This window comes from Ischnura elegans, chromosome 2 (assembly GCF_921293095.1).
Source record: "Ischnura elegans chromosome 2, ioIscEleg1.1, whole genome shotgun sequence".
Taxonomy (NCBI): domain Eukaryota; kingdom Metazoa; phylum Arthropoda; class Insecta; order Odonata; family Coenagrionidae; genus Ischnura; species Ischnura elegans.
The window spans coordinates 5,302,978-5,314,903 of NC_060247.1; the positions used below are offsets into that span (position 1 = coordinate 5,302,978).

At 45.2% G+C, this 11,926-nt stretch overlaps 1 protein-coding gene across 1 annotated transcript; it reads right to left on the minus strand.

Annotated features, from left to right (window-relative positions):
• Positions 1–5,726: 5,726 nt before the first annotated feature.
• LOC124153342 lies at positions 5,727–11,522 on the minus strand. The gene is made up of 2 exons (XM_046526448.1): positions 10,481–11,522; positions 5,727–5,859 (listed from the first exon to the last, which is right to left on the minus strand). Exon 1 carries the CDS (start codon positions 11,431–11,433, stop codon positions 10,507–10,509), a length of 927 nt encoding a protein of 308 aa, XP_046382404.1. The 5' UTR covers positions 11,434–11,522; the 3' UTR covers positions 5,727–5,859; positions 10,481–10,506.
• Between the last annotated feature and the right edge of the window lie 404 nt (positions 11,523–11,926).

Sequence of the window (11,926 nt, forward strand, 5' to 3'; positions counted from 1 at the left end):
AAGTCATCATTTTAATAACTTTAGTCGCTTGAAATGTTCAGTAGTAACTTTTTCTTGAGTCATCTACATATATTATGTTGACGTTCAGGAAGTCTAATTTAAAAAGTGAAAAAAGTATAATAATTTCGGATTCGAATCTACAAGAACTTAACCGCTACTACCGCGCAGAGTATATAGACTCGGCCACGGAGCCACGTATTACTAAGTCATAAACGGTGAGTCCAAATATGAATCTAAAGAGAGGAAAACCCTGACGCGTAGCCCGAAATAAAACACTCAGACCGCCCAGCGTGAGTGTGGACGTGAGTTACCCAGTACACTCCATCCGCTTATCTTAATTCCGATTGGGCTTATGCTCCTGACTTCACCTTAGGTAGCTAGGTCGCGTCCGCCTCCGTCCTCTTCGGCTCTTGGTGGCATACGAGTGAGGGATGCAGGTCGATTTATGCACTTACCAACCTCACAAGTTTTCACCGACCCAGCACCATTAGTTAAGTGGGACTCCTGGGTGTCTACATACTTTTGAAAACGATTGTACGTGCACGAACACTTATTTTTTTATCGAATCTTCGCCTTTGGTTATGATTTGATCCTCGAACTCACAAGACAGTCGAGTGACCCATAGAATCTCAGCCTAAGAAAAACAAGATGCCTTGCTTGTATACCAACACTCGCATTTGTCTTAAAAAATCTTGTTAACTCTGAGTGATATGAATGGCAAAAAGAATGGTTTCAGAAGCCCTGGGAAAAGCTTCGTTATTGCCTTGAGCAACACACTCTATTTCGAATGGCTTTAACATCTACATATAACCTTGCGATCCACCTTTAGGGTGATTAACCCGGGATGATGAATTACTAACACGCGGCTTATATTTCTCTACTCCTCCTTTATTTAGTAGTCACCGAAAAATGACCTACAACGCTCAAAGGTTATACTCGCTACACACTTAGTTGCCTTGGCCGAATGTTGAACTACACTAAGGTCCGGAGTACCTTTGCATGACAGTGCTCGCACTTACTTCATGTTATTACGCGTAATGCATCCATGACCGTGTGGTACGCATTTGAGGATTGTCTTGCATGAAAGTCATCGGTCACCCCCTGCCAAACACCCCACCCTTAACACTTGCTATTGCATTCAAGAACACTTCTCGGGCTATACACCAGGTTAATTCAGTCGTATTGGACCTACGTTTTGGAGAACGACTTTTCTTCCTCTCTCAAGGAAGAAATATACGTGTGGAAGGACCGAACGATCGAGACAAGGCTGAAAGTGCACCGAAGGCGCAACCAGAGAAGTCGGCCGTGGCCGCGGAATACAGCATTAATGAAGACCATGCCATTAGATGGAGATATGCAAAACTTCTTAGCCATTCACACCACTCCTGGGACGGCGTAATTAAGGAAGCCATCGAGATCCAAAGCCTCAATCCAAAAAATTTCAATCGCGAGACCGGCTTAGCAATACATGGACACACCTGTAATTTATACATAAAAAGGCGAGGGGAGCATAAAAAGAATTTCAAAAGATCATCAGCCAATCAAACGACTCCTGAGCTTAATTATTGTGCTCGCCAAACGGCCGATACAATCCGTGTGAACTTCGTTATTCAGGCAGTGACTCGCCTTGCAAATAGAAGACAAGTCTTCACCCGAAACGTCTGAAAATAAGACTGAAACAACGTGGTGTATAGCCCGAGAAGAATATGCTGAATATTGCTCACCAGAAATAATTTTAATGGCTTTATTTATATTATAGTTAATCAACCGCTCCCGAATATATACGTTTACGTGGTACCGTACAAGCCAACACTAAGGTGTGTGGCACGGGATGTATACTTAATAATCTAAATTCGTCCTTTCGGTCGGTAAGACTTCTCCATACTAAATATCAAATTTATTCAATTACACTGCAATGTTTATCGTAGAAATGTTTAACTCAACTTGCTGCTCGCCTATGTATTCTATCTACATCATCCGAAACCATTCCTTTATCACACGGGTCACCGTTTCCCCTTCTTATTAAACATCTTGGTGTTCCCACTTTCTTAAAACACTTACAAAAAATTGTCTACAGAAAAAATGACCTAGGAAACAACTATCGGAAATGCTAGATCAGTGCGTTTTCGTTCGTGGCAGCGTCTTCGCTTATTTTTAATTATGCGTGAAATCAGATGACGAAGCAAGTTAATAGCGATTTTTGCAGTAAAAAAATAAATAAGCATTTTATAATGACGGTAGCGGTCAATATACATTAGAGCGGATAGGAAAAATATTTAATAGTCACTTTGTGACATTTAGTAATGATTTCTCTGTCATAGCCGTACGAGATTATATTGCAGTCAAAAAACAGGGCAATGCCAATTGCAAGGGAATCACGGCAACAAAAAAATAATTGAAAAATAGTAAGCGAAGCGTAAACAACAATGAACAGAATAATGTTGGACATAGCTATCAAATAACGAATAAAGTTATTAGTATTCATAGGGTGGTACGAGGAGTGGGGGGAAAATCACGATGGAAATGGTGCAGGATGAATGAGGGATGGAAGGAAAAAAAGATCAACATTTGGAACATGTTTTTAGTAGGATTTAATGTAATAAGGGATTAATCGTAGAGGGCGTAACTTGGTGGAAATCCATAATAGCACGAATACAAGGATCAAGAACTTTGCTATTTCCACATAATATTTTATTAGCACCGACCATGGTTTCGTTACAGAGTAACATTATCAAGGTGAAGATTTAGGTAAATTGACAGTATATATATACGACTCCAGACCAACGACTCCTGCTATATATATACTGTCAATTTACCTAAATCTTCACCTTGATAATGTTACTCTGTAACGAAACCATGGTCGGTGCTAATAAAATATTATGTGGAAATAGCAAAGTTCTTGATCCTTGTATTCGTAATAAGGGACTCCAAATAAGAAATAACTTTACGGGTACATAGGTATTTACCGTCAACACTGAATAAGGCCTCTGTAAATGTAAAGAACAAAACAGATGGAAACACCATTCCTTTTTTTGTAATTTTTGCATGAACTGAATATACATGATTTATGTGTAGCGGAAATTATAAATGAACTATATTTAATTACACCCGAGTGAGCTATTGCCGATTTGCGCGCTTGCTCGCTTGCACGTCTTGCGCGCTTGAATTTATTCATCATTCATTATTGAGTTATTTAATATACGTACATTCCATTATTGAGTTACATATTGAGTCGATTGTAAAAATACATTTTCCAAGTACAGCGGCACATCATTTCAACGACGACAGTATCCATTGCTAGACCAGTGGGTCGGCAGTTATATTCGTCTTCTCTAATTTGTGATTGTATAAGGGTATTCACCGCACAAAATGAAAAAGGCTTTTGCGTATGTAGTGAGAGTCATTGAAAGCCATGAGAGCAACAATAGAGGAGGGATGTGGTTGTTGAAAAACGAAGGCCATGGTGTTGGTCGCATATAACTAGAGTAATACTTATTGCATTCGACGAGTATCACCCAAAACATACGATTGAAACCTTTTATTGAAAGGACTAGCCACTGCACGCGATGGGCTAGGGCTTTGCGAAGTAGAATAGATGAGTTTTTATGCGCACTATCTTTGATTGCGGAATTAGAAACACGAAGACAACAGTAAATAGCAAAAGTAAATAAATGCACTGATTGTTGGCTGCTCAATTATGAGGTAGAGAAAAGATGGCAATACTTATCCATGTTTTTGCATCGTTTGAAGCGACAGGTAGCATTTGGGTAATGCGAAACAGAACTTCATCCAGAAGAATACCTGCATGAAAATGTATCCAGAATCTTCGCGAAAAAAGACAATTCGACAAAAATGAATACCGTTTATTAAGGTAAACGAAACTGAATTTTCGCTATAGAAATTTCGTAACGAAAGAAGTGGTTAACATGCAATAAAGTGGATGAGAAACATGTCATGATGCCATTTGGTGACATCAATAAAATGGTTTCTCTCGGATAGGTCCAAACTTCTACTCTCATCTTCTGGCTTTTGGTATCCCCCCTCATTACAACTACGCGAACTCAGCCAATGAGATTCATTGTATGCAATTGCAAATTTTCTTGAATCATCGCACGCGAGCAAACTAGTCTTCTGGTATTGAAAAATGCAACATAACCGTAGCATACAGCGACATTATTGGAAGAGATATTGCGGCAAGTATTTAGCGTGTTTTTTAAGTTCTTTATGTCCCGTCAGAAGACTATAGCGTTAATTATAAGATAACTAGCTGACCCGGCGAACTTCGTACCGCCTAACAATCATTGAACTTACAGTTTACTTACACCATTTATAAATCAAGAGCGGCTGTATCGTTTTTAATCATGTTTAATTTATTATAATAAAATGAGGATACAAATTCAATAAAACTACGTAAATGAGTACCAAAATTGCTTGCCAGAAAGACATTTTCTTTATTGAATCTACATAGGGTGGATCGGAGCACGTTTACGCGGATTTTTTTCAACAAATTTTCTCACGTTTTAGCTTCAGAAATTTAGGGCATTGTGGTTTAATAAAGCAGTTCATGAAATAAGAATTATACGCATTCAGTTTTTGGCTATTTGCGTTATTAGCAGTAAAAAAATGTTTTTAGGTCCAAGTCTGTTGCATACACTTGGCCCATTCAGGGGGCAGGTTGACACAACCCCAGACCGACGCTTGACTGATGCTCAAAGTCGTGCAAGAAAAGCCCCTATGAAGCAGCATTCGCATTAAATGACTTAAGGCGCGCCAGTTTTAGTATCTCTGTTTGGAAAAAATGCACTGCGTAAACGTACTGCATGCGTAAACGCACCACGGTTAGCCCTACACATTCGGGTTTAATGTCTTGCGTCAAGCACCTTCTGATAAACAACAGTTTTTGTTTTGTTAACAGGCGCAAGATGAAGCGGATGAAGCTAAATAAATATAGCGAAGCAAAGCACAATTATTCATGTAGTATTAAAAATTTGACATACCTCGTGTAAATTCTCCTTGAATGTTGTAGTGATTAAAATATTACCGGAAATGGGAATGCTATTCAAATTCCCATCCTACTGGCTCTACATAAAAATGCCAAACGACTATTTCTGGTCGCTTTCTCAAAGGAAAACTCACCCAAAAATTGACGCGGAGACGTAGCCCTAAAGTTTTTATTTAACATGACGCATGAATAGGGGTTTGGCAGGGGGTGTTAGGACTCCAGCCTTTTGCACGTAAAAAAGGAATGCTCTTACGCCTAGCATTTATTTAAGCCTTTTATTGATAAAGGAAAAATGAATATCCATATCTATACAGTTGGCAAAATATCTCTCTTAATTTATCGCTCCTTTCGGACCTGGAAATATAGTGGAGCTCTAATATTATTTTCTCCGTGTCACTCTTAAATGTATCCATTCTCAATGGTGTAAGGTTCAGTATATCGATAGCATCAGGGAAAGGCAGGATTAGTTTAAAGGAAAAACTCCATTACTCTAGCAGGTTTATTGGGCACATCCGCACTCTACAGCCGCCAAACACACTCTCGTCCTCTTCGTGGACGCAACTCCAACGGCCGTTCTCATAGCACGCCACTCCGCGTGATATCTGTATTTCCCATTCGCGGCCACCCAAGAGGCTGCCTTCTGCTGACGCTGCACGGTTCTCACGCCTAAGGAGATGTGGAGTGGGGTGCGTGACAGGAAGGGTGATAAGACGAGAAGCAAACCGCCAATGCAGCGGCACGTGGGTGGTGGGTGGCGAGAGGTGGAAAAAGGAGGTCACGTCCCATCTTCGTGATACTTACATCACCCTCCCTCCAAACAAAATTTAATCCCCCGATTAAATGGGGATGGCCGGGAACTGAAAAATGGTTAATAAGGGACACTATATACCAAAGAACCAAAAACATCCAAGCAATTGGGATTACCCACACGATACAAAAGAAAAAAAAATTAACACTCAGTAATGGTAAATCATGTCCCCAAAATAAAAGAAAAAACATAGCATTCAAGGAATAATGTTCACCAAAAAAATTAATTCTGAGAGATAATAAAAAATAAACATCATCAAAACCATCGTGGAATAATAATTACACTTCTACCATTACACAAATCAACAAACTCAGTACATCAACAATAAAAGCACAAACCAAACCATGAAAGTACAATTCAAACGCCCCCGTGAAAGAAAGAATAGGAAAGAAAACAAATTATTCAAAGCTTTCACGCGTCTTTCTCCTTCTCACTTCACTTCTCCTCACTTTCATTTACTCTACGCGATACACAATAAAAATTTCGTCACTTTTCTCAGGATCTCTGACAGCCATGAAAAAGCTCTTCGGGGCAAGGGGGTTGGGAAGGGCAAACGGTTTTATTTTAAATCATTCACACACTCTGAACATTTCACGCTACGGGACAAACACTGGCCCTTGAATTACTTTTCTCGTCTCGGCCGTAAGTCGTAGACACGGGTACCACTCACACCCACTGGGACCTCGTCGGGGGGGGCAGGGGAGGGTAAGGGCGTCTTCTCGTCAATGACGTCTTCTTCAGCTGGCGGCGAGATGTCCTGCCGTCGCGGTCGAGGGCGGAGATGATATGGGGGTCTCCGCGGAAGTGCCGGCGTGTCGACCTTCGCAGGAATGCAGCCTATCTCACGCTCAACGCCCAGATGATGCCGCACTGTTTGTTGACACTCTTCTTCGCCGGCCGCCGAGTTAACACTCGATTCTTCGTTACACTCCGTATTCAAGTCTGGGCTTGATGCTTCCTCTCGAGAGACAGTGGACTCAGGGGGGGAAACTTGAGGGATTTCACCAACACTAGGGGTGGGGGAGGGCTCACTTTGGGAAGGGGGGGCTTCAATTCGCGTATTCGGCGATTCTTGAGGAGGACATGTGGAATTAGTCATAAAAAGTAAATTTTTCCTTGGTCTTCCCCTCCCCCTTCTAAACACCTCAGGGCGGAAAATACAGTCAGCTTCTCGCTTTTGTTTTTTGCACGCTCGATCAGCACACGCAAACGGATTTTCGCCAATGTATTCCTCCCATTCACTATCGGATACGACCTTTCTCGGTCTGCCACGCCGTCTTTCTCCGTGGGGTGGGGGAGGAATCGAAAGATGACTAGGGTGGGGTTTCACTCGATCCTTATGTACGATCACAGTCCTATGCTGAAGCTGCAATTTTAAATTGGAGGGGGAAAGTACTTCTATCACCCTATACGGTCCTTTCCAGGGGCTGTGAAACTTTCGCACTTTGCCCGGTTTAAGAACTGGGTCCGTCAAGTACACATACTCACCCGCGACATAATTTCTCCCCCTTTTAGTGTTTTTTTAATCCTTTAGCTTGTTCCTCATGGGCTCTGCGATTATTCCGTTTACAATCTTTCCAAATCACTTGCAGTCTATTTTGTAGCTGGGACACAAAATCGTCCACGGAAACAGGGGCGTTTTTCACGCACTCAAAGGGGGTCTTTAGTCTTTCCCCGAATATCACTTCATGAGGGGAACGACGTACGCTTCTATGCCAGCTTGAATTGTATGCACAGACTGCATAACCTACCCATAAATCCCAGTCATTGCTTTTGCAATTAACATAGTGGGAGATGATCTGAGCTATTGTACGGTGTACTCTCTCGACCCTGCCGTTACATTGGGGGTGGAATGGGGAGGTTTGTAACTTCTCTATGCCCAACAACCGACACACATTCTGGAAGAGTTCCGAGGTAAAATTACTACCCTGATCGGAAAGTTTTTTTTCCGGGACACCGAACTTAAGTATCCAATCGCGCACCAGAGTAACGGACACAGATTCCGCTGTTTGATCCCCCAAGGGCGCCATCACCAAATACCGTGAAAAATGATCTATGATGGATAATACGTAACGATTTCCGCGTTCCGTTTTTGGGAGCGGCCCCACGATGTCTAGTGCAATGAATTGGAATGGTCGGTCCGCCTCCGGCAGCGGCTGCAATGGCGCCTTTGTCTTCCCATATGGCGACCTACGTAGACATGACACGCACCCCCTGACGTAATCAGTACAGTCTTTCTTCCATCCCGGCCACCAATACTGACCGCCCACGCGATACTTCGTGGAATTTACACCCATGTGCCCAGCGAGCCTATGGTCATGACACTGCGTTAGTATTTGCCTCCTCAAACCAGCAGGAACAACTACTTTGTGCACCCCTTCCTCAATTCGACACAGCAAGCCATCCGCAAATTCAAACTTATTCTTCCCGATCCATCCGATGCACTCTGCGTCTGCTTCTTGCGCCTCCTTTAGATTCAGTTCCTCCTCTGCAGCGACTTTTCTTACCTTGCGGCTCAACCCATCGGCATTCCCATGCAATTTCCCCGGCTTATGACACACCTCGTAATCGTATTCCGACAATTTTAATGTCCAACGAATCAACCGGCTATTAGGATCCTTCAGACTAAATAACCATTTAAGAGCCGCATGATCAGTGATAATGTTAAATTTTCGCCCATATAAGTAACACCTGAAATACCCTACGGCCCAAACGACGGCGAGTAATTCTCGTTCAGTGGCAGAATAATTTTGCTCCGCTTGATTAAGCCTACGAGATGCAAAGGCGACGGGATGTTCTTCTCCACCAATCTCTTGTGATAACACGGCGCCGAGGGCGTGATTACTAGCATCGGTAGACAACGTGAACGGTTTCCGAAAATCAGGATATGCCAGCACTGGGGTGGAAGTGAGAGAGTATTTCAATTGACTCAACGCAGCCTCGCATTCAGCGTCCCACTCGAATGCCCTCCCCTTTTTAAGAAGGTTTGTGAGCGGCTTTGCAATCGACGCGAATCCCTTTACAAATCGCCGATAGTAGTTAGCCAGGCCGAGAAATGACTGCAGCTCTCGGACGTTCGTAGGTGTTGGAAAATCTCGCACCGCTTGAATGTTTTCTGATTCCGGTCGCACCCCTTCACCACTTATCACATGACCCAAATACTTCACGCTGCTTCCCGCAAAATTGCATTTCTCCATTTTTAACGACAACCCAGCGTCACTTAGCCGCTGGAAAACAGAGCGTAACCGGTCAACATGATCATCCACCGTGTCACTGAATACGATAATATCGTCTAAATAGACGAGACAACGTTCCGGCTTAAGGCCTCTAAGTACGCCGTCCATCATCCGCTGAAAACTTCCCGGCGCGTTCCTAAGGCCGAACGGCATGCGTTTATACTCATACAGGCCACTATCGACAATAAACGCGGTTTTCTCCTGCGAGTCTTTAGCCATGGGTATCTGGTGATAACCACTCGTCATATCCAAAGTAGTGAAATATCGACACCCCCCTAAATAATCCAAAGTTTCTACTATGTTAGGTAGCGGGTACACGTCAGGAATTGTGACAGCATTAAGCGCCCTAAAGTCTACACAAAAACGGTACGCCGGCCTTCCATCGGTAGACTTTTTTGGAACAATAACAATTGGGCTCGCCCAAGGACTGGAACTAGGGGATATTACCCCAGTTTTTAACTGCTCTTGGACGAATTGTTCAACCAAGGGCTTCTGGTGAAAAGGAATCCGATACGGACGTCGGTATATTGGACGAGCGTCACCAGTAGGAATATGATGTTCGACGAGATTAGTAACAGGGATGGATTCCTTTTCACTAAATAGTCCCCGAAAACTTTCTATTAGTTCCTGAAGAGGTTTCCTTTCCGACTCTGAAAGGTGTGCAAGTTTTTCCGTGAGATCCCACCCCGACTTGTCCTTCTCCGCGCGTCTAATTGCTCTTTCCGGAACTTCACTAATTTCCACACCGTTTGCCGCGGCAATCGTCGTACCTCGACGTATTCTAATTCCCTCGTCACTCCAATTAGACATCATTACTATTACCCGGTTTTCCTCATCCACCCTACTCAGGGTCCGGGCAACGGCGCACCCTTCCACTTCGATCAATCTGGGTTCTATCACAACCATTTCTGCGCCCCCTACCGCCGCGCGTGGTACAGTCACTAGAAACCTTTTTTCCGACCGCGGCGGTATGTACTCCTCATCTGAAAGAATTACCGCATGGTCCTTGTCCGTAGTGATCCGGAACGCACTAAATGTCTTTTCCGAACGATCATTCTCTACCCCATCAGCCCCGTGCAGCGGAATTACACGCCCGTCTAGTTTCATTGCCCTTTCTGGAAGGTTGATTACACATCCGTATTTACATAGAAAATCTAACCCCAAAATCCCTTCAAAACCACCCAATGTTTCAACTACTTGCACATTGATTGGATAAACATAACCGCCTATTTCTAAAGACACCGGCTTCTCACCATAGCTTTTCAGCACCCGCCCCGCGACGCCTCGGATGCGATATTGTGACGGCTTCATCCCGCTCCCTCTACACGATCCCCGCACTAATAATGACACTTGGGCCCCAGTGTCTAACAGAAACGAGCACATTTTCCCTTCAACCACCGCTCGCACGACTAAGTCCTTCACTCCCGCACTCACCTGGACGGCTGGAATCAGCACTTCCTTTACCAGGGGTCGGCGCCGGCGGGACGGTCGACCCCTTTGCCGTTTAAATTGGCCGCCCGGCTCGATGACCCCTTCCTGCACTCACGAGCAAAATGACCCTCCACGCCGCAGCTGTAGCACTTCCCACGGCGTTGGCTGCGACACTCACGGGCGAGATGGCCAGTGCGCCCGCAATTGTAGCACTCACGAGCCGTCACCTGGAACGCTCGACGACTGGGCGATGGATTACGCGGCGTCCTCTCAGCCTCCCGGATTCTCACTGCCGTCGCGACGGCGGCGTCGAAACTTTCGGGCATAGCGAGTCGGCATAGCCTGCCCAATTCGCCCGAAAGGCCTCTCAAGAAGGCATCCAAGGCTCGCTGATCAGCCTCGTATCTCATCGCCTCCATCCGCTCCGGAGTTCCGCCGATTTCCGCCGTCCGCGCGTTGATCCGCCTGACTCGATCCGCGAACTCTTCGATGTCCTCCTTCGGCTCCATGTGAATGACTGCTAGGAGCTCTCGGTAGAAACGAGCGGTCTTCTTCGAGCGATAGCGGTCGAGAATGATATTCTTCCACGCCGAGTAAGTGGCCGCCGTCTTACATTCTGATCTCGTGCGCTCGTACACCGCGGCTTCCCCACCCAGACGTAGCCGCGCGGCGGCGAGCGTTTCCCCATCGCTCCATCCGCTCAGGGACGCCACCTGCTGGACTCGCTCGAGGTAGGCATCGACGTCATCGCCGGGGCGACCATGAAAGGGTTCTATGGAATTTAGGAGGGTGAATTTTGCCCTCGCGGGTGAAGCGACCTCCTGCCCTTCTCCCCTGGCGACGACGGCTCTCAAACGCTCGTTCTCAGCACCCAGCTGCTCAAGTTTGTCTGCGAAGTCGTCGATCACCCGTTGGAGGTCCACCTCTTGCCCGCCGAAACTAACCCGACTCGCCATCTCGCCTTAGGTCGTCTCGTGTACTGCCCCCTGATACATATCGATCCCCACTTCGGACACCAGCTGTAAGGTTCAGTATATCGATAGCATCAGGGAAAGGCAGGATTAGTTTAAAGGAAAAACTCCATTACTCAAGCAGGTTTATTGGGCACATCCGCACTCTACAGCCGCCAAACACACTCTCGTCCTCTTCGTGGACGCAACTCCAACGGCCGTTCTCATAGCACGCCTCTCCGCGTGATATCTGTATTTCCCATTCGCGGCCACCCAAGAGGCTGCCTTCTGCTGACGCTGCACGGTTCTCACGCCTAAGGAGATGTGGAGTGGGGTGCGTGACAGGAAGGGTGATAAGACGAGAAGCAAACCGCCAATGCAGCGGCACGTGGGTGGTGGGTGGCGAGAGGTGGAAAAAGGAGGTCACGTCCCATCTTCGTGATACTTACAATGGGGAATTTTCACATTTTTTGAAAACTCTGTCAATATGTAGTAAACC